The sequence below is a fragment of the Diabrotica virgifera genome, chromosome 4 (genome assembly GCF_917563875.1).
Source record: "Diabrotica virgifera virgifera chromosome 4, PGI_DIABVI_V3a".
NCBI classification, from domain to species: Eukaryota; Metazoa; Arthropoda; class Insecta; order Coleoptera; family Chrysomelidae; genus Diabrotica; species Diabrotica virgifera.
In genome coordinates this window covers 219081075-219104687 of record NC_065446.1, presented here as the reverse complement: position 1 = coordinate 219104687, position 23613 = coordinate 219081075, and the positions used below count along the sequence as shown (strand labels likewise).

At 33.4% G+C, this 23613-nt stretch overlaps 2 protein-coding genes across 2 annotated transcripts in view; one reads left to right on the top strand and one right to left on the bottom strand.

The window, feature by feature from the left end:
- Positions 1-2564: 2564 nt before the first annotated feature.
- LOC114326796 (dynactin subunit 4) overlaps positions 2565-23613 on the bottom strand; it is a 56036-nt gene continuing 34987 nt past the window's right edge. Inside the window, exons 6-8 of the mRNA XM_028275235.2 lie at positions 13046-13250; positions 11152-11363; positions 2565-6868 (exon numbers count right to left, since the gene is read on the bottom strand). Coding sequence (XP_028131036.1) covers positions 6652-6868; positions 11152-11363; positions 13046-13250 — 634 coding nt within the window. The 3' untranslated portion in view covers positions 2565-6651. The remainder of the gene's footprint in view (positions 6869-11151; positions 11364-13045; positions 13251-23613) is intronic.
- On the top strand, positions 16365-17021 carry LOC126883306 (uncharacterized). The gene is made up of 2 exons (XM_050648673.1): positions 16365-16488; positions 16593-17021. The coding sequence occupies exons 1-2, from the start codon at positions 16406-16408 to the stop codon at positions 16939-16941; spliced, it is 432 nt and encodes a 143-aa protein (XP_050504630.1). The 5' UTR covers positions 16365-16405; the 3' UTR covers positions 16942-17021.

The window sequence follows — 23613 nt, the reverse complement described above, 5'->3', positions numbered from 1 at the left end:
GTGTACCAGTTCCTTAAGCTACTTTTCACAGAAAACTGCTTAAAACAAATTTCACACTTGTGAGGGTTTTTCCCCAGTGTGCAGTCTCAAATGTTTTTTCAAAGATTCATCTCGAGTAAATAGCTTAAAACAAATCACACACTTGTAAGGTTTTTCCCCAGTGTGCACTCTCAAATGTCTTTTCAAATTTCTATTTGTAGTAAACGGCTTAAAACAAATGTCACATTTGTGAGGTTTTTCCCCAGTGCTCACTCTCAAATGTGTTTCCCCAGGGCGCAATCTCAAATGTTTTTTCAAATCGCCTGCTTGACTATATTGCTTAAAACAAATCTCACACTTGTAAGGTTTTTCCCCAGTGTGCACTCTCAAATGTACTTTCAAATGACTTGCTTGATTAAATTGCTTAAAACAAATCTCACACTTGTGAGTTTTTTCCCCAGTGTGCACTCTCAAATGTTTTTTCAAAGTATCTGCTACACTAAACTGCTTAAAACAAATTTCACACTTGTGAGGTTTTTCCTCATTGTGCACTCTCAAATGCTTTTTCAAAGTACCTGCTACACTAAACTGCTTAAAACAAATTTCACACTTGTGAGGTTTTTCCCCAGTGTGCACTCTCAAATGTACTTTCAAATTACTTGCTTGATTAAATTGCTTAAAACAAATCTCACACTTCTCCAAATATGTGCTTCACACCTACGCAATTTGTAAGTTTTTACACAAATCTCCATTTTAAATAATCATTTATAATCCCGACGTTTGCACTTTGGTACATTCCTAATTAACAAATTTGGTTTCGGCATTTTTAATTTTTCTTCTAAATATAATGAAGAAAATTTAATTGATTTTAAATATTCTACGCTAACATTTACGTCCACAAATCCTTCCATTCTTAATATAGTTCCGAAATTCGAACTTCATGAAAGCAAAATTTAAACATACGTGTGCCGTGCACGTTGAAAACACCAAAGATCATGCCATAAGATCACATCCAACTTGTGATCCTGTGGCCATCTAAACTTGTGGGCTATAGCGGGTAGCGGGGTGGGTCGTATTTTGTCGTATGAAAATCATTGGTATAGGAACCACTGTGAGAGCGGTGAACGCGGGGTTCTGTCTAAGGCCTCGCATCCGTGAACTTTCTCCTTTGAAATAGAATAAAAATAATTAAATGTTACCTATTAGATACTTATAAACTCCTTGGATATGTTATTTCGAATTTCAATTACTGTATAGTTAGATTAAAATGTTATTTATAGAATGATAAATATTACATATATGAATGTTGGTGTGAAAATAATTTTGGGGGTTCACGTGCACATGTGTACTTATGGAGAAACCGCCACTGGTGGGAATAGATATATATTGACACTGCAATGTGAGCTAAGTAAATACATATAAGGATATGTAATAAAGAACAAAGAAGCCGAAACAGTAGCCAAGGCATTGGTAGAAAATTTTATTCTGTGGTATGGAGTACCCAGAAGAATAGTCACAGACCAAGGCTCAGAGTTTATGGCAAGAGTATTTAAGGAAACATCCTCTTTATTGCAAATAGAGAAACTAAACTCAACAGCATATCACCACGAAACAATAGGAGCTTTAGAAAATACTCATAAGCATTTAAATGCATATCTTAGGATACAACTAAAAATTGGATAAAAATTGGAGTACATGGGTGCAATATTTCTGTTTTTCATATAACATTTCAGTACACTCAGCAACGGTGTATACACCGTTCGAATTACTGTTCGGAAAAACCTGTAGACTGCCCACAAATATTCAAAACGAAATATAACCTTTGTATAATTTTGACGACTATCCCATGGAACTGAAATACAGACTACAAGTGGCTGCAAAGGAGGCCAGAGAAACACTAACACACACAAAACACAGCAGAAAAAAGTATATGATGGCAAAACGAGTAAAATAACTTATAAACCAGGAGATAAGGTATTAATAAAAAATGAGCCAAACTCAAAACTTAACTCTTTGTTTTCGGGTCCATATACCGTAATTAAAGATGAAATACCTAACGTAATTATTCAGAAAAAGGGTAAACAAGTAGTCATACATAAGAATAACGTTAAGCTGTATAATATTTAAAAAGAATAAGTACTGAAAAATGTTATAGTGTAAAAGTGTAATAATAGTCCACCATAAGACTTTTACTAGTACTTAAGATTCAGTGTAAATATTTATATATCTCATTTTTTTCTTTTCTCATTTTCTTTTAATATGTTTGTTTAATTTTCTTATAAAGGAGACGCGTCAGTCAACATAAATAATATAAAATAGAGATGAAAGGAAATTGTTGCTGAAATTTCCTTTCCTTGTTGCTGAAATATCCGTAGTAATGCCATACGGTTCAGGCGCCTTGCCCAATTTTGCTATTTTTATAGCGTACTCCACCTCGGCATGAATAATGGGAGGGCCGGACAAAGTTTCTGCGGGTATGTTAGTAGTTGGCAGATTCAGTCTATTTTCTGCAAAGAGGGACGAAGCATAATCTGTCTGCAAATAGGTAGTTTATCACAATTTTAATTTGAGAAAGCAAAAACTGATAACATTAATAGTTTTATTGCATATATAAAATAATTTAAATAGATATAAAAACTCAAAGCCTACCTCACTAATGAAAGCTGACATAAATATTAACTTACGCTATAAAAAAATGTGCAAATATAAGTTAGATATACATATACGAAAATCACAGTAAAATTAAATTATGGTATATTCCACGAATATACGACTGTTTTGGATTATCGCAACAACAAATATTTTAGTGTGCAACATAAGAAGTACGAAAGTATTTTGCTCTAATAATTACTCCAATAAACAACAATATAATTTGCAATTTATTTTCGTTCTTCATATTTTGCACAGTAAAATATTCGTTGTCGCGATAATCCAAGAGGGTCGTATATTCGTGGAATGGGGTATAATGTGAAATTATATGAAAAAAATTGCTAAGCTAAATATTTTTTATAAACAAGCAACAGTTTATAATCTTTAATAAAACATCATTGACAAACCACCTCAAAAATTTATTGAAATCTGGATGATTTCTGTAAGGCTGTCAATTTCAGAAATAGACGACGATGTAGTTTAGAAGATGTTGATAATAATTGAGCCGTCTATGAGTCATTTTTTTTTGATAATAATAACTTTGATGTACTGGATAAAGTTTGGAAAATGTCCAACATATATTGTCCATTGCTGACAACATATAGTGGTAGTCAAAAGTCCGTACCCCCCTCGTATCTTTTGAACGGTTATATCTAAAATAGTGAAATTTGGAGGGAGGAAATCAATGGACGTAAGCTTCTTAACTAGTCATGACTGGTGACGTAATAGTGACAGATGACGTTACAGAGCCACTGTGACCGATAATTTTAAATGGGACCTTATGGCAAGTGATACCTCATTTGAAAGGTATTCAAAATACCTATTCAGTCATACTATTTTTTTGGGTTTTAGTTGATTTTGATTTTGGTGAATAAATTAAATAAATATACTATTGTAGTTTCGCATTTAATTAATAAAAATTAAAATGTCCGCCTATGGTTCCTTTGTCAAAAAAATTGACGTTTTTCAATTCTCTAGTAGTTTTTACGTCAACGTCAACCTTTTTGACAAGTAATCGGTAATCGTATGCGGAATTTTGAATTTTTATTAATTAAATGCGAAACTACAATTTTATATTTATTTCATTTATTGATCAAAATTAGCTTAAACTCAAACAAAATTAGTATGGCTGAATAGGTATTTTCAATACCTTTCAAGGTCCCATTTAAAATTATCTGTCACAGTGGCGCTGTAAAGTCATCTGTCATAATTACGACACCTGTCACGACTAGTTAAGAAGCTTACGTCCGTTTATTTCCGCCCTCCAAATTTCACTATTATAGGTATAACCGTTCAAAAGATACGCGGGGGGGTACGGACTTTTGACTAGCACTGTATAATAATATGCCTAACACCACCTGGGTGCTTACTCGATGTTTCGCTGTAAACAAATGTTGTGCATATGACGCCTGAAGCCGTAATGCGTCATGCGCATCTGACAGCAGTAACGGTATGATGTTGGTTATGAGAGGCACAGCAACGACAGCTATGAGAACCCTACTGTACCTCCCTCTACACATTGCTGAGAGAGAAGCGAGAATAGGATATTATAGAATAGAGTCCCAGAAAACTCGAGCAACGTACTGGTTAGATCATGACATACTGAGGCTGCACCCATGATACTATAAATAACGAGATAATATCTTCCCGTAGCGCAAATACGTCCGAGTTCGCACATGATGACGTAAGTGGAGACCGGAAGTTGAATTTGAATTCTTGTTAAAGTACTGGGATTTGTATGCATTCTGTGATGAAATTATTCAATTAGCAAAATAACATTAAACTTCAATGTATTCGAAAAAAAAATTAGTGTCGAGATTCCTGTCAAAATAACTCTCAAAGATAAAATATAAAATACACTTAGCTTACAACCGCCAACAATTCAAACTAATCGGACATTACGAATGATTACGAACCATTACGAACTTGCAGGTCTCCACTTACGTGACGACTTCCTGATGTGCAATATATTATCTTGTTATTTATAGTATCATGGCTGCACCTACGTTGGATCAGCATTTCTCCGATTTGATTCGACGTCAGATTGAAAACAAACTCAAGCTATTAAAGCGCAGGATAGGAGAAACTACTCACTTCGACTTCGGCCGATATCGGATCGGATCGGAGAAATACGGCTTCAATGTAGGTGTAGCCATGATACTATAAATAACAAGATAATATATTGCACATCCGGAAGTCGTGACGTAAGTGGAGACCTACAAGTTCGTAATGGTTCGTGATCATTCGTAATGTCCGATTAGTTTAATTGTTCGCGGTTGTAAGTTAAGAGGCTACAGTAGCCATCAACAGGTAGCAACAAACGCGTTTCAAGATTGCGGCTCTAATTTTGAATATATTGTCGAGATATTTAGCACACATATTCGTAATATAATAAAGAATGACGGTACAGAGCCCAATTTTAGAAATATGTCAGTACGTGGAAATTACTCTATAACTAAATAAAATATTGAAAAAAGGAGCCTGTACCGCCATGAAGAAAAAAAAACTTTCTTCAAATACACTTTTTTATTCCATGCATAGATTTTGTGTAATCTTGGAACTACTCAAATTTTGTATTTCTAACAAGAAATCGAACATTTTATAACTAAATAACTAATTGGGCAACATAGAGAAATTATCACTGTCATTTTGACAAACCTGCGTCAGATTTTTTCTAATCTGTTCTGTCATCTTTATCGATATCTGTTCAGTACAGTAGTGTGTTAATTTAAGAATTCGTTTTTGTTGTTTCATAGGAAAGTAGTGTTTCTTGATAGTTAATTTATTATATATTTGTTGTTATTGTATAAGTTGCTGGCCTCTTTGAAAGAATAGATTGTTGTTAATTGTGAGTTTTAGTTATATGTAGGTAGGCACGTATATTTTACGTAAAAATATTTCGAACTCTAATGCGAGTATATAAAGTTTTAGGAGGATTTTTTATTCTAAAAATATTATCAATAGTTTGACAAAATGGAAAAAGTAAATCAAACGAAAAATAAAGTGAAACCTTCCAAGAAAATGTCCATTAAAAACCGTGCCAAAATTATGCGAAAATCGAAATTTGTTTTGCTTCACAAAAAAAATGATTATTTATTATTGTTTTATTATTAGATATTTCATGCAAATACCTTTCTAAATACCTATCTTAACATAAAATTTTCACCCATTTTGGTTTATTTTTATAAATATCTATTTATTAATAATACAATCGTTTTCTATTACTTCCATTTAGCGCAACTGTGATACTTCAAAATATTAATCATAGATAATGTCAAAGATTACCACTGTTGACAAAGTTTATGATACTATCTCCCGAAGTTATATTTTGTTGCTACCTGTTGATCGCTACTGTTTATACTCTTAAGTGTATTTTATATTTTATCTTTGACAGTTATTTTGACAGGAATCTCGACACTAATTTTTTTTCGAATACATTGAAGTTTAATGTTTTTTTGCTAATTGAATAATTTCATCACAGAATGCATACAAATCCCATTTAACTTTAACAAGAATTCAAATTTAACTTCCTGTCTCCAGTTACGTCATCATGCGCAAACTCAGACGTATTTGCGCTACGGGAAGATACTATCTCGTTATTTATAGTATCATGGGTGCAGTCTTTTAATACCATGAGTTTGTTTTTTAATCCGACGTCTGATCGGATTGGAGAAATACGGATCCAATGTAGGTGTGGCCTAACATGGGATAACAAATTAAGATTATTCAACATTTTGTAAGAAATTACGTTAGTTTATAATTGATTGCATTAAAATTGAGTATAATAAAGCCAACTAGTAATCACAATTTTTTTGGTTGAGATTTAGTACATTTTTTGAAATCAATACTTAAATGTGCAATCTTACACCGCTTATCCTACAGATTCACTACACATATAGGATAAATCGAAGATTGTTAATTGCTAACTAAACCCTTACTTTATTGTTTTAATATCAAACTCTCCTGGCTCATTTGTAGACTTAATAATTTATTTTTACTGTGATCGCTACAATAAATTAATAATTACTCAGATCCTACTAGTTTTCCAAGTGTTAAAAATACTTTTACTCTATGATCGTACTTCTGTGGTTCCTTCTTTTCGAGCTGTCCCGTAATAGCATTGGTGTAAATATGCTGCATCACAAAACCACACACTACCTCGGTGTTTATCGGCAGATCACCATTTGGTGTTATACGGAGTTTTATAAAGGCTTTATTAGATTTCCTCCATTTTACCAACCTAGAAGAAGACAAATGTATGAAAATATAGAAAATGTAGAGGTAAACTTTTTCTCATGAGCATCTTTCAGTGCGTCACAGTTTTTCGATTTCTTTCTAACGCATTCAATTGTATGTGACATTGGCACGTCTGTGATTAGAAACATTTATAACATTTTTATTCTAGTTGTCGATAGATGGCGCTATAATCGAAAAAATATATATTTACGAATTATATAATATATCTACAAATATAATCTGAACAATTTATAAGACTATACAAATCAAAGAAAATACCATTTTATAAATGCAATAAACACAATTGATTTGTTTTTATGCCAATTTCCAAATAAAATGTGACAACTGTCAGATTTAACTAAAATGTCATGTTAGATAAAATGTTATAAATGTGTATTATCACGGACTTACCTTTTTTTTCTATCATTTGTGACGCACTGAAAAATGCTCATGAGAAGGACTATACCATAATTATTATGGTCAATAATAAGTATAGTTGATAGTGTCCTACATATAGCACCAGACATCACAGGACTCCCCAAGCGGGTTGCTCACATCCTGAGGTTATGTCCTCACATTCTGGACGGTAGTTAGCAATTGAATTTGAATTAAATTATTTATAATTAAAAGTAAATTTTTCATAATTGTATTACTTTTATTGGGTTTCTACCCACACATTCTTATTTTAATGGCTCAGCATGTTATAGGTCCCGTCATTTGGGAAGCCACTAAGTTGCATATTATTGCACTTGTATATAAGTCAAAATTTGAAGTTTGTTTTTAAACCACGCCTTAGCATTAAGGGGATGGGTAGGTACTTTCAGCTGCAATGCTATTCAAATGGGGATTCATTTTTTCGAATCCTGAGAAAACTAATAAGTATTTTTGAAAAATTTAAAAGCAGAATGAAAGATTACGTTATTAGCGAGGACCGAAAGTCCCTGAGAACTTCTATAATGTTCATTTTAATAAGTTACAGGGGTGAAAAACTAAGAGAAAATTTAGTGTGATTTTTAACTTCAAATATCTCATTCAAAATAAACTTTTTATTTATTCTAAGGGACTTTCGACCCTCGCTAATAATTTAGTCTTTCATTCTGCGTTTAAATTTTTCAAAAATATTTATTGGTTTTTTTCAGGATTCGAAAAAAATGAACACAATGTCCGTGGTAATATTTTCCAAATCTATCTTTGTCTTACAACGCACTCAGTCGAATAGAATATTGTCAGCATATTGTCAGTCAGACAGTGACAATCAGTGACAATTTTAAATATTTGATATGGCATCGGGAATATTTTGAGTTGTTGATTAAATAATATTGATATACAGTGATGAGCGCGCTAATAACCGGCAAAATAGCTCAAAAGATAATAAAACATAATAAATTGCGACACAAAAAGAGATGATACTAGTGGAGGTGGAAATTATCGTGGAAACGTCTAAAATAACATAACATTACCTAGTTTCCCACCTTTAGACGTATCAGACGAGTATGACAACTGTCACTGTGACAGTAGAATTTTATAAAATACTCCTGTCACAGGCGTTTAAAGGTGGTAAACTATGCAATGTAATGTTTATAACGATAATTTCCACCTCCACTAGTTTCATCTCTCTTTGGTTCGTACTGTATTATGTTTTCCATCTTTTGAGCTATTTTGCCGATTATTAGCGTGCTCGTCACTGTATAGTGTATTTGATAAATCATTGATTTAAGACGTGAACTTAGTAAAAAGTTATTTATTGTGTATTATTTGTGAAAGATCCAAGCAAAGAATACATCAGGATAATATATTCACTGATCCAAGTATTTTGTTGTTAAAGATGTTCAAAATTGTAAGCGTTCCATAGTAACAATATATTATTAAAAAATCACTTTAACACTTTTCCTCTTTTCTCGATTGAGTATTAGTTTTTGTTGTACATATAAATTATTACAACCACTCAAAACATAGTGAAAAAATTATCACATTTATTAACTGAATTAATAAGTTGCAATTATACAAATAACATTTATCCAAGAACATTCAAAAGCCATCTCTTTAAGTTAATGATGACATTTTCAAGTAGAATGACATTCTAGTAATGTTTACATATCCATACCAGTGTGAATTTTACTACACGTAATTTGCCGTGTAAAGACAGAAAAAGTAGGGATAGCCGTAAAATATTTGCGAATTATGTACCGATGGCCTTAAGAGGCAACAGTAGCGATCAACAGGTAGCAACAAACGCGGTCCAAGATTGCGGCTGTAATTTTGAATATTTTGTCGATATATTTGGCACACATATTCGTAATACAATAAAGAATGGCGGTAATGAGCCCAATTTGAGAAGTATGTTAGTATGTGGAAATTACTCTATAACTAAATAAAATATTGCAAAAAGGAGCCTGTACCGCTATTAAGAAGAACAAAAAAATACAATTTCTTCAAATAAACTTTTTTATCCCATGCCTAGATTTTGTGTCATATTGGACCTAGTAAAATTTTTTATCTCTAACAAGAAATCGAACATATAACTAAATAACTGATTAGTCAACATAGAGAAAGTGTCACTGTCATTTTGACAAACCCGCGTCAGATATCTGTTCTGTTATCTGCATGGGGATTACGAACATACTACGGCTCTACGGTAAAACATGGCGGATACGATTCGTATCGAGTGTTCGTAATCCCTATGCAGATAACAGAACAGAAATCTGACGCAGGTTTGTCAAAATGACAGTGATACTTTCTCTATGTTGACTAATCAGTTATTTAGTTATAATATGTTCGATTTCTTGTTAAAATTTTACTAGGTCCAATATGACACAAAATCTAGGCATGGGATAAAAAAGTTTATTCGAAGAAAGTTTATTTTTTGTTCTTCTTAATGGCGGTACAGGCTCCTTTTTGCAATATTTTATTTAGTTATACAGTAATTTACACATACTAACATATTTCTCAAATTGGGCTCTGTACCGCCATTCTTTATTATATTACGAATATGTGTGCCAAATATCTCAAATGTGTGACAAAATATTTAAAATTACAGCCACAATCTTGGACCGCGTTTGTTGCTACCTGTTGATCGCTACTGTTGCCTCTTAAATAATTTCAATACCTAGTAATAACATTTTAAAGTCAATAACTAATCATCAACTTTAAAGATGGTTCATAAACCATTTTTAGATGCGCCATAATATGCAAATTAGTGTCATCCCAAATGACGGGGCCTCTATCATCCTGTACGTATACCTAACTGTCTTTGTATTTTCAACCTTAATCAAGATTTCAATTTAACTTTTGCATTCATATCAATAGTAGGGGAGGAAAGTATGCTAAATGTACAGTCATTCGAGAGCTTTGGGTACCTATTGGGTTGTGAAGAGTAGGTTCTAAAACCAAAAAAAGTTAAGTAAAGTTTTCCATTTTAGTGGGGACTTTCCATTTTTAATTTAATTTTCCATTTCCAACAATCGTTTTTTCCGATGATAGCGCCATCTATCCATAATTCGAAAAAATGTTTCAACTAAAAGTTACTTATTTTTACGTAAGGAATCCGAATCTGCAATAAAAACTGGGGGCTCCTATTTAAAATCTTAAAGTAACCCCCCACCGCACATCCGTTGAGGGGTCGTGTTTGGTGCCATTCGATAGATTTTTCAAACATATTGAATACGTGTATTTTTCAGTTTTTCGATCTGATGTTCATTTCGCGAAATATCGCGGGATTCGTATTTAAAATTTTAAATTTCCCTCCCACCCCTCTCCGTGGGCAGTTGTGTTTGGTATCATTCGATTTTTGACAAATATTGAACACGTATCTTTTAGTTTTTAGATCTATCGTTCATTTCGCGAAATATTCGCTTTTTTCTTGTGAAAATTTGTGACTCGCCCATTTCCTTACGCCCCGCCCAAATCGTCAGATTTTTGAAATATATACTGTTTTGCATGTACTTAACTTACCTTATCTTAATCTGACAATGTCGAGTTTTTCTAAGGATAGATTTTTTTTCGGCCCCCCCCTTTAACGAACTTCCCTGTGTTTAGAGCCAATATATGGTAGAGGTACATCTACTGGGTACCAGGGTTCTCCCCATATGATAATCTGACGCGCTCGAGTAACTGCAAAAATCCCCGCTTGGGCTCCCCTACCACAATGGTTATACTTATTTCAGGTTTTAGCACTGATGATCGTTCTGTGATTGTAATATTAATGGACTTTTAATATGCCAGTACCTCACAGAAACGTCATAAAAACCGAACCTTACTCTAAACCTTACTATTAAAAACTTTACTTACTTTGTATCATCTTGAATATTATGAGTATCCCCAGAATCATCGTACTCTGCAGCGTCATCTCTTGGAGGAAGAATAAAACTACTGGTAGGAATTTCAACTGAGCAATTAACTTGCTCAGTGATTTGTCTTGGTTTAATTACAATAGAAGGTGATCTAGATGACAGACTTAATAGGCTGCTTGGTTGACTTGACAATGACAAAGGTTGTTGTTTCTATAAATAAAACAAAAGCTTTAATATATCAATGGTAAATAGTATTTGATCATCATAAGACTACCATCAAAAAATCTAAAAAAATAGAAAGGATCTATTGACCGCCAATAACCTTGATTTTCTCAATATTTTTGAACGAATATACTCTTCTGTCCGATCGGTTTAAAAAGACAAGTGTTTTGACCAATGTGTGCTACCGGTAATGACATATGGAGCAGAGACACTGACTCTAACCAAGGCAACAGCGTCGAAAATGCGGGTTGCTCAAAGGCGCATGGAAAGATCCATGCTGGGCGTAACTCTACGGGATAAAATAAGAAATGAAGATCTCAGACAAACAACCGGTATCGCAGATGTTGTAGAACGTATCACCAGGCTCAAATGGAACTGGGCAGGACACGTCGCCAGGCTGAAAGATTCAAGATGGGCACGAAGGCTGATGGAGTGGAGACCAAGAGAAGATAAACGAAGTAGAGGAAGGCCGCCTACACGATGGACAGATGATATCAGGCGGATTAGTAAAAACTGGCAAAAATCAGCACAAAACCGTGAAGTGTGGAAACAATTGGGGGAGACCTATGTCCAGCAGTGGACGTAAATTGGTTGGATGATGATGATGATACTCTTCTGTAGAAGCAATTGAAAGTAATGAAAATACTGAAAATACAATAATGAAAAGACCTTCTCCAATGCAATGAGTTTGAAGTACCTAGGATCGGTATTACAGAGTAATAGATAAATAGATGGAGATGCGTGCAGTAGAATTAGGGCTGGATGTATGAAGTAGAAGGAAGCGAGTGGTGTGTTGTGTGACAGAAAAATTCCAATGAAGTTGAAGGGAAAATTTTATAAAACAGCCATAAGACCGGCTGTGATGTACAGAACTCAATGTTGGGCAGTGAAAAAGAAAGAGGAACAACGAATGCATGTGGCGGAAATGAGAATGCTTAGATGGATGAGTGGAGTGACAAAAAAGAATAAAATTAAAAATGAGTATATTAGGGGCAGTCTAGGTTTGGCACCAATTGATACCAAAATGAGAGAGCATTTAACAGGGTTTGGTTATGTTCAACGTCGAGATGTTAATCAACCAAAACGAAGAATTGCTGAAGTGCAGATTACTGGAAGGACTAGGAGAGGAAGACCAAAGAAGACCTGGGTGGAGACGATTAGGCAGGACATGTTGGTAAAGGGGATTAATATTGATACGACCCAAGATAGAATTGTGTGGAGAAATGCAATTAGGGAAAGGCACAGAGAATGATGATGAGAAGCAATTGAAAAATTACTCACACTGTTTAAAAATATGTTGAAGTATCCAGGGTGTACAAAAGAGTATAAGGATATCCTTATATCTTGTCTCTTATATCCAGCAATATAAGGGACAGTGAGAAACTCCTCGCCTTGGCTGATGTTAAAGTTTATGTACAGTCGGAAAAATGAAAGAATACCCATAAACAATCACATCAATCACTTATTTTGTATTTGCTGTCTTTTTCTATAACAAACGTTTGTTATTTATAGAAAATGACAGCAAATACAAAATAAGTCATTGATGTGATCGTTCATGGGTATTCTTTCATTTTTCCGACTGTATTTAATTTAAAATTAAACTTCATAAAGACAGCATTATTTTAATTTTTACATAAATTAACGTTCTTCGAAATGGAAAAAGTACAAACCTCCTGAACACTTAAATGTTCAACACTCTCCGTAACTTGAACCATTTTATTTTCAAGTACTTCCTCTTCTTCATCAAGCTTTAATTCCAAAAAACTAATGGTAGTTTGATGTTGAGTTGGGTTGGTAAATTTTAAGATCAATTCGCATTCTTTTCCAGCTCTTAGTGGCTCTACTGTGACGATTCGAACTTCTGGTATATGATAACTAAAAAATAGAATAAGTATATAGTAAATAGCGTAGAGGAGTACGACAGGGATGCAATTTGTCACCACTGCTATTTAATGTATACAGTGAAAGCATCTTGCAAGCAAACGAAGGAATCGTAATCAATGGAGAGGTTGTAAATAATATTCAATAAATAAAATACAAACATAAATATTATACAAACATAAATCAATATAAAAAAACCAAGTATATAATCTTCAGTAAAAACGTGACACAACCAGCACATATTAGTATAAACGGCATTCAAATTGAAAAAGTATCAAGTTACAAATACTTGGGAACTTTAATAAACGAAACATTGCCACCTTCATAAAGATGAGAAAATTCTTCTGCAACAGAGATATAAGCATCCCTCTACGATTAAGAATGCTAAGAGGCTACGCATTTAATACGCTATTATACGGTGTAGAAGCCTGGAGTCTCAAACAGAACAACATAAAAAATATTGAAAGTTTCGAGATGTGGTGCTACCGTCGAATGTTGAAGATAAGTTGGGTTGAAAGTCACACACCTTGAAGTAATACGAAGCACTGGCGAAGCGTCCATGTAACCACTGTTACCATTGGTAACAGTTAAAAATCTTGCAAATAAATATTTTATGATTATAATATATATATTTTACCAATAGAAATATATTATTATATTATGTGATAATAGTACCTAACTCAGTAAATAGCCAACTACTCGTAGACACGAAAATATTCGCGAGTTTATGTGACTCAGTTGCACTTTATTATACTCTGTTACCAGACTCATTTCTGGTTACAATGGTTATATACCCACGCTGGCGCTCGGGACCGGCTAGTGACTGAATATTTTGAAGAAGCGACGGCATACGCGCGCTGTGTATCAGTAGCTCTGTTACCAGATTTAAAATTGGTGACAGTACCTATAAAAAGTGTGCGTGCAGTTAATCATGGATGAGTGTCGCTTCTTAATCGATCAACTACTTGAAAAGTAATTCTCCTTGTATAATTTTGAAGAAAAAAATGAAATTAAAAATGAAAGACCTATTTTAAACAATTTAAAAAAGGAATCAACAAAAGTAGTTCGATATTTTAAATTTAGTTAGTACAGTGAAAATCATTGGTTATATTATGGTTGCAAGAAAAATATACTGTATTGTTGGCCATGTCTTCTGGTTTCTACAGAAAAATGGGTGGACCAGGTTCACGATTTAAATAGTGTTAGATTTTTAAAAAGGAGACATGAAATTTTTCCGTTACCTACATTAAGATGTATACCCAATTTGATTCAGTTTGGCAAAACAAAAATCAAAAGTTCTCTTAACCAAGCTTTTAAAGCAAATATTGCTAAATATAATGAGTTTGTTAAAAAAAATAGATAGGTATATCCTTAGCACACTTATAATAGATACTGTATGTTTTTGGGCCAAACAAGAACTAGCGTTTCGTGGTCATTTTGAGTGCGACGACTCTGAAAATCGAGGCAATTACAAAGAATTGTTAACATTAATTGCCAAAAAAGATCAAAAATTTTGTCAACATCTAGAAACATCTGTTTTTTCGAGAGTTTCAAGTGATATACAAAATGATATTATTGAAGCTACACTCACCGGCACAAATTTCCGCCACCCAAAATTTTTGATTAAGTTTGACAATTTATAACTTTATTATTGGTGCTCCGATTTTCAAGATTCTTGCACCAGTTTGTAGGTACATGTATTCATATTGTTTGGAATTATTCCGGTAACAAAAAAATTTGCTTGCATGTCATTGCACAGGGGTGAAAGGAAGCGTTGTATTTTCTCCTAATTTTAAAAAATTCTGTGGAAAAATGGAATAGCTGATTTTGTTTCATAGTCCTGTCATATTTTCCCGGAGGCATCACCAACATTTTGTTTTTTGAATTACCCGAATATCTTTTTTCTTGTAAGAGCTGTACCATTTTTTGTAAATAAAAACACTGATTGACTCGTACAATTGAGGTTGGATTGATAAGATTAGAATGGCCCGCATGCAGCCCAGATCTCAATCATATTGAGCATTTATGGGATGAATAAAAAAAACTATTTGCCGTCATCCTAGGCCTTCAGAAAATTTGGTACAGTTATGGCCCTGGTAGAGAAATATCGGGCTATTTCCCAGGCAAGGAAAACACATCTTTATTAGATGCTAAACAGATTGCGAGCAGTCGTTGCTGCAAGAGGTGGACATAACCGCTATTGAATTGTTTTGTTTTGTTGTTAAATTTGTTTTGATTTGTTAATTTTAGTGCGTTTGATATTTTTAATTAAATAAACCTTCAAAGCAGTGTTTTTAATTACAGCTCTTACAAGAAAAGAGATATACAGATCATTCAAAAAACAAGACCTTAGTGATACCTCCAGGATAATACAAAAGGAGTATGAAACAAAATCAGTCCTCCAATTTTTCCACAGAATTTTTTAAAGTTAGGAGAAGAAACAACCTTTACATTCACCCCCGTATAATGCCATCTAAGCAAAAAAGTTTTGTTACCGGAATAATAGCAATTTACATCAATACATGTACCTACAAACTCGTGCAAGAATCTTGAAAATCAAAGTACAAATAATAAAGTTATAGATTGTCAAACTTGATCAAAAATTTAGGGTAGCGGAATTTTTTGCCGGTGAGTGTATATATACATTTAGCCATATCTTCATTTTTTTAAATAAGATTTTTTGCATCTGGTTTTGGTAACACTTCAGAAAAAGTCACGCGTCGCCACTGATACGAAGGATAGGAAAATACCCAGAAATTTTGTTAATGATAAAACGAAGAAAACTCGAATATTTGGGTTACCTGATGAGAGGTCACAAATACGCATTATCAAAATATAATGTAAGCAAAAATAGAAGAAAAACGTAATCCAGGCCGTAGAAGAATATCAATGTCATGGTTGCGGAATTTAAGGTAGTGGTTTGGCTGCTGCAGCCATGGCGCAGAATGCAGTTAATTTGGCGGTACTCTGCGCGCCAACTTTTGTTGATGTGGTCAGCTGTATGGCTGACGTGGTATTAGATTCTGCGCGCGCTTTTGGTAAGTGATTTGCCGCGTAAACCAGCGTATATAAGAGCGGCATCTGCGCGCTATAGTCAGTTCAGTTTGTGCTTTAAAGTGATTAAGTGTTATTGTTAAGTTGTGTTCGAAATGTTTCGATTATTTCCAGTGATCGTTGCATCCTGCTTCCAGTTGACAGCGCTTCCTGTGGAAATGTGGTCTAATATTTTAAGGTAAGTGTTTATTAATTTCTTTTATTTTTTATTATTATTTTTATATTGGCATTTTTTTTAATTATACTTTTAATTTATATACTGATTACTTTGTCATATTTCAGATTGTTAGATCCACTGTCATTATTGGCAACTGCAAGATCAGATCCTAGATTCAAGAGATTCAAGATTATCCTAGGTGACAGCGTTATAAGAAATAATCTTCGGAATACTTTGGATATTGAAAGACGCCAGGCCGAAGAAATTATTCGGAATCATGCAAAATCAATAACTATTTCCAGGGAGGATGCTAAAAGGGTATTTGCAGCTAACGCTTCCAAGAAGATCGCCAAGAAATCTGTCAATCTAAGACATAGTTGGGAGGTTCTCAAGAAAAAGCCCATGAAAATAGAAAATAGGAAGAAAAACCAATGTCTATCGGCTGTTAAGAAGGTTTTTAACTGTAGAATTTAAGTTTAGTTTGGAACGTGAGTAAACAATTAATTTTTGTAATAAATATTTTTTATAAATAATTATAATGATAGTAATAAAATAGAGACGTGAAATCTAAAATATTTCTTATGTCGGATATAAATTCTAATTTTTTCTTTTTATTCTTTTCACTCTTTATTTAGTAATAAAATATATTTGTGTAAAAATAAATTTTGGTAGTTAATAATGTTTTTACAATAAAATTTTCATCTTTTCTCTCATCTCATTAAATTGAAAACAATTGTTTGTTATTTGACTTTTTGGACAAACAGAGACTGGTACATGTATTTTTCATTTAACTCCACTATTACTTCACTCCAAAGAAATCAAATTTCGAATAGAGGATCACGAACAAACTTCAATAAAATGAGAAAGTACTTAGTGCAAGGGAACTGATATTTGACTTGAGAGTTGGGCTGGCAAAGTGTTATATTTTCTCGACTCTGCTTTAGGGGATATAAGCATGGACACTTAACGCGTCGACTGCTAGAAAGTTGGAAGCATTTAATCTGTGGGTATATAGAAAAATCCTGAAGATATAATGCACCGAGCATGTCACAAACAACGAAGTCATGAAAAGAGTCAACAAAAGAATGGAAATATTGGAAACCATCGATAGTCCATTTTTTCACGGTTTTTGCTCTAAATTTTAAAGAACCGCTTGGATTGACATGAAATTTGGCATACGCATAGCTTACATGTCAAATAAAAAAAGTGATATTGTGCCGATGTGTGCTTTTGCCCTGGGGGTGACTTTCACCCCCTCTTGGGGGTGAAAAAATATATGTCCAAAATAAGTCCGGAAATGGATAAACTGACTAATTTTAAGTAACTTTCGTTCTATAGAGCTTTTTCGCCAAGTCAACACTTTTCGAGTGAATATGTTCATTTTTCAACAAAATAACTACATTTTTAGACGGTTTTTCGCAAATTACTCAAAAAGTAAGTATTTTGTCGAAAAAAACGTTTTTAATAAAAATGTAGTCTGTAAAAAAGTAAAAACAATGGTGTACGCTTTAGGTCTCTGGACCTCGTAAAACCAGAGTTATAGCCAATGAAAAATAGATTCATATTCACCAAATTTCAAATAGAATAATTCGAAGTGAAATATCCAAAAAATTGAGCACTTTTTGGGGAAAACCCATTGTAACGTTTTTAAAGCGTTTAAAAAAGCTTTATTTTTGTTTTTATAAAAAGTTTCTAGCATTAAATTTAAGCAAGTTACGCTCAAAATAAAGTTGGTCGCTTTTGTTTTGGCAAAAAAAATCGGGAAGACCACCCCCTAATTAGCAACTTAAATGCAATTAATCGTTACCGCTAAACAAATTATTTTACTTATGTTGTGTTTTTATGATCTGTAAGTTTCATCGATTCAAAGTGCTTATTTTGGAAAGAATTTGGTTTTAAAGTAAAATTTTAATTTTGAAAAATATGATTTTTTTCAAAATAACTTAAAAATTGTTAGAGATACCAAAAATCTCGAAAAACAAAAAAAATCAGCATTGCTTTTCTGAATATCACGTATTTTTTTGTTTTTCTGTAAGACAAAAATTGACTGAGATTTGGTGTTTCTAAATTTGCATACATTCGTGATGAGTGACTCATTCAATCCCTTTTAACTACAGCCCTTTTAAAAATAAGGACTTTGAACCGATGAAACTTACAGAGCATATAAACAATACATACACGGGTCAAGAAACTGGTGAAGTCGTAACGATTAAGTTCATTTGAGATACTAATTAGGGGGCGATTTTCCCGATTTTTTTTCCAAAAAAAAAGGGACTAACTTTATTTTGAGCGTAACTTGTTTACTTTTGATGCTAGAAATTTTTTTTATAAAACAAAAATGAAGATTTTTTAAACACTTTAAATAAGTTTTAATGAGTTTTCCCCGAAATGTGCTTCATTTTTGGTTCTTTCACGTTAAAATTTTCCATTTGGAATTTGACGAATATGGACCTATTTTTAATTAGCTATAACTCTGCTTCTACTAGGTATAGAAACGTGATATATACACCATTTTTTAAAATTTTTTACAGGCTATATTTTTGCTAGGAATGTTTTTTCGACAAAATAGGTACTATTTGAGTTATTTGCAAAAAACCGTCTAAAAGTGTGGTTATTTTGTTGAAAAAATGAACATATTCACTGGCAAATAACTCGAAAAGTATTGACTTAGTGAAAAAACTCTATAGAACAAAAGTTACTTAAAATTAGTCAGTTTATCAATTTCCGGACTTACTTTGGACGAATACTTTTTCACCCAAAAAGAGGGGGTGAAAAGCACCCCCGGGGCAAAAGCACATATCGGCACAATATCACTTTTTTTCTTTGACTTGTTAGCTATGTGTATGCCAAATTTCATGTCAATCGAAGCGGTTCTTTAAAATTTAGAGGTTTTGCAATATTTTACCGTTAAAGAACGGACTACGAGACACGAAAGCTGCAATACCTGGGGCATGTTATGCGTAAAGAGGTACACCATACTTCTTCTTCTTTCTCGAAACTCCTTATGCCCCTCAGGGGCGTCGGAGGTTTTATTTATCTTCTATCCATCTCTTCCATTTCTTGCGGTCCTTTGCTAACTCTTTCATTTGTTGATGTGTTTTTCCTTTTTCCTGTCCAATTTCTATAATCTGATCGATCCATCTCTTCCTTGGCCCTACAACATACCTTCAATTAATTATACAAGGGAAAATCCAGGGATAGAGAAGTGTAGGAAGGAGAAGAATCGCATGGTTGTGTAACTTAAGGGAATGTTACGGATGCACATCAATCGAACTATTCAGAGCAGCAGCATCTAAGATCAGAATAGCCATGATTATTGCCAACCTCCGCCGTGGAAATGGTACGTAAAGAAGAGATCGCTTCACTGACGGTTTGCGTTTTCAGATCATTTTAAATATCCCTGTTGGTAATAAACCACGGAGCATCGATTATTGAACGTAACACCTTGAACTGGAATGAAAGTTCCCAATTAGTAGATAAATTTCAACATATTATCAAATTTTGCTAGCGAGTGATTCCCGAGATAAAAAAAATTATAGGCACTCGTGGGAGTGCCGACAGAAGTGAAAACTTCTTATAGTATATAAATTACGAGCTCAATGCTTTTACCCCATCCTAAAAGAAGTGCTATACCTATATCATATACGATATACGCGATGCGTATGCCCTGCCCTGTGCTATTTATGTATAGGTACATACACATAATTTATATATGTACAAAATTTATTTCAGCGAAGTGATGACGGTACCAAATTCAATACTTTTTCCCCATCCAAGAAGTGCACAACGTCCCTAAAGAAATTTTCAATTCAAAAATTTATTTCGTCGAAGCGATAACGGTCGCTAATTTACTACTTTTTCCCCATCCAAAAAGTGCACAACATCCCTCCAAGAAGTTTTCACTTCAAATATTTATTTCGTCGAAGCAATGATGGTCGCTAATTTAATACTTTTTTACATCGAAAAAGTGCACAACGTCCCTAAATAAGTTTCATTTCAAATATTTATTTCGTCGAAGCGATTACGGCCCTAATTCAATACTTTTCCTCCATACAAAAAGTGCACAACGTCCCTATAAAAGTTTTCAGTTAAAAAATTTATTTCGTCGAAGCGATGACGGTCGCTAATTTAATAATTTTTCCTTATCCAAAAAGTGCACAACGTCCCTCAAGAAGTTTTTACTTCAAAAATTTATTTCGTCGAAGCGATGAAGGTTTGCTAATATAATATTTCCTCCATCCAAAAAGTGCACAACGTCCCTCAAGAAGTTTCTACTTCAAAAATTGATTTCGTCGAAGCGATGACGGTCGCTAATTTAATACTTTTTTACATCGAAAAAGTGCACAACGTCCCTAAATAAGTTTCACTTCAAATATTTATTTCGTCGAAGCGATGACGGTCCCTAATTCAATACTTTTCCCCGTCCAAAAGGTGCACAATGTTCCTAAAGAAGTTTTCACTTCAAAAATGTATTTCGTCGAAGCGAGACGGTCGCTAATTTAATAATTTTTCCCCATCCAAAAAGTGCATAACGTCCCTAAAGAAGTTTTCACTTCAAAAATGCATTTCGTCGAAGCGATGACGGTCGCTAATTTAATAATTTTTCCCCATCCAAAAAGTGCACAACGTCCCTAAAGAAGTTTTCACTTCAAAAATGTATTTCGTCGAAGCGATAAAGGTTGCTAATTTATATTTTTCCCCATCCAAAAAGTGCACAACGTCCCTCAAGAAGTTTTCACTTCACGAATTTATTTCATCGAAGCGATGACGGTCGATAATTTAATACTTTTTTCCATCCAAGAAGAGCACAACGTCCCTAAAGAAGTTTTTATTTCAAATGTTTATTTCGTCGAAGCGATGACGGTCGCTTATTTATTACTTTCTCCCCATCCAAAGTTAATAATTTTTCCCCATCCAAAAAGTTCACAACGTTCCTTTAAAGAAGTTTTCACTTCAAAAATTTATTTCGCCGAAGCGATCACGGTCGCTAATTCAATATTTTTTCCCCATCTAAAAAGTGCACAACGACCCTAAAGAAATTTTCACTTCAAAAATGTATTTCGTCGAAACGATTACGGTCGCTAATTTAATAATTTTTCCCCATCCAAAAAGTGCACAACGACCCTCAAGAAGTTTCCACTTCAAAAATGAATTTCTTCGAAGCGATGACGGTCGCCAATTTAATACTTTTTCCCATCCAAAAAGTGCACAACGTCCCTAAAGAAGTTTTCACTTCAATACATATACGCACGCAATTTATTTCGCCGAAGAGATGACGGTCGCGAAATAAATCCTTTTTCCCTATCGAAAAATAGGTTGGTTTTACATTTATTTTAAATTTAAATACTTCTATACAATTTATGTATAGATACACATAATATAGATACGTACAAAATTTATTTCATCGAAGAGATGACGGTCGCTATGATGGTCGCGAAATAAATCTTTTTTTCCCCATCCTAAAATAGATTTTACATTTATTTGAAATTTAAATACTTCTATACAATTTATATATACACATACAAATAATACCTATATAGCATAAGCGATGACGGTCGCAATGACGGTCGCGATGACGGTCGCAATGACGGTTGCGAATTCAATGCTTTTTCCCCTATCCAAAAATCGCACAACGTCCCTAAAGAAGTTTTCACTTCAAAAAACACTGTGTTCTGCAATAATGGTCTAATCCACATATTTGTTGTTCAGAGTAAATGAGCATAATGTATCTACCTACTTTAAAAAAAATACTGATAGAAAATTAGCCTTTATTGTCACATTTTTATATGTCAATCATTATAGGCTGCCTTAAAAAACGCACAAAGGTAAAATAAATAAAAACAGTTTGTTGCAAAAATAACTTAATGCGTCTTAGACGGTTTTTGCTTTCTTTCTCCCCCTGCTTTCACCCTATCAGGGTGTCGGATGACGGTTTTTGCAACATTGTAAAAATATAAGTTTGTCATTTTGCAATAACCGACTATCCCTTCGAAATGGTAAATATAAAGAAAAAACTGCGAATTCGACTTTGTCACTAATAGTAAGTAAATGTTACTAATTGAGCTCGTAGTCGATTTGACCTTGATCAATTTTGAAACCAGGATTTAACCCAATTTCTTTCAAATCATCATACTCAATGTTGTTTAGAAATCAATAAAAAACGCATGGAATCTTGGGGAATTAACTTACACAAATCTTTAAATTTTTTCAGCGAACAGTGGTTTGCCATTTGGCCACAAGAGGGGCAACTCTACATTCTTTAAAACAAGTTTTCGACCTCTACCTAATTTTTCAATATTTACCTCTGAAAATTGTTGATCTCTCACATGTTTTTTTCATATACAAAACTGTATGACTTTCTTTTTTAATAATTATTTTATGTGTATTTAGCCAATTAATAAAAAAAAACAATGCCAATAAAATACACACACACAACCAATGAATAACATAGCATCCTTATTTGTATCTGTTTTGCGATTTTTTATTGATTGTTGCAATAGATTAATTGAATTTTAAGTCAAAATAAGTTTATAGGTACCTATCTTGACTAATAAAAATAATAGTCCCTGAAGTAAGAAAATTATTACATACAAACTTTTTGATTTTTTGCTTTAAAATATTTAGTACAAGAGCGTAAATAACAACCTGCACGTTTAAAACAATGAAAACATCTTTAAAGAAATTTGCAACAAGCGTCTAACCCACATATACTTAATGGTAGGGGAGCAAAGTAAAAAATTTGCAGTCACTCGAGCGTTATGATGACCTAATGGGTTATGATTATTAGGTCCTAAAATCAAAAAAAGTTAAGTAAAATTTTCCATTTTAGTGGGCGCTTTCCATTTTTTAATTTAATTTTCCATTTCCAACAATCGTTTTTTCCGATTATAGCCATCTATCCATAATTCGAAAAAATGTTTCGAATAAAAGTTGCTTTTTTTACGTAAAGAATCCAAATCTGAAATCAAAATTTGGGGCTCCTATTTAAGATTTTAAAGTAACCCCCCACCCCACCTCCGTGTGGGGTCGTGTTTGGTACCATTCGATAGATTTTTCAAAAACATTTTGAAAGTGTATTTTGCAGTTTTTCGATCTGATATTCATTTTGCGAAATATCGCGGGGTTTGTATTTAAAATTTACCCCCC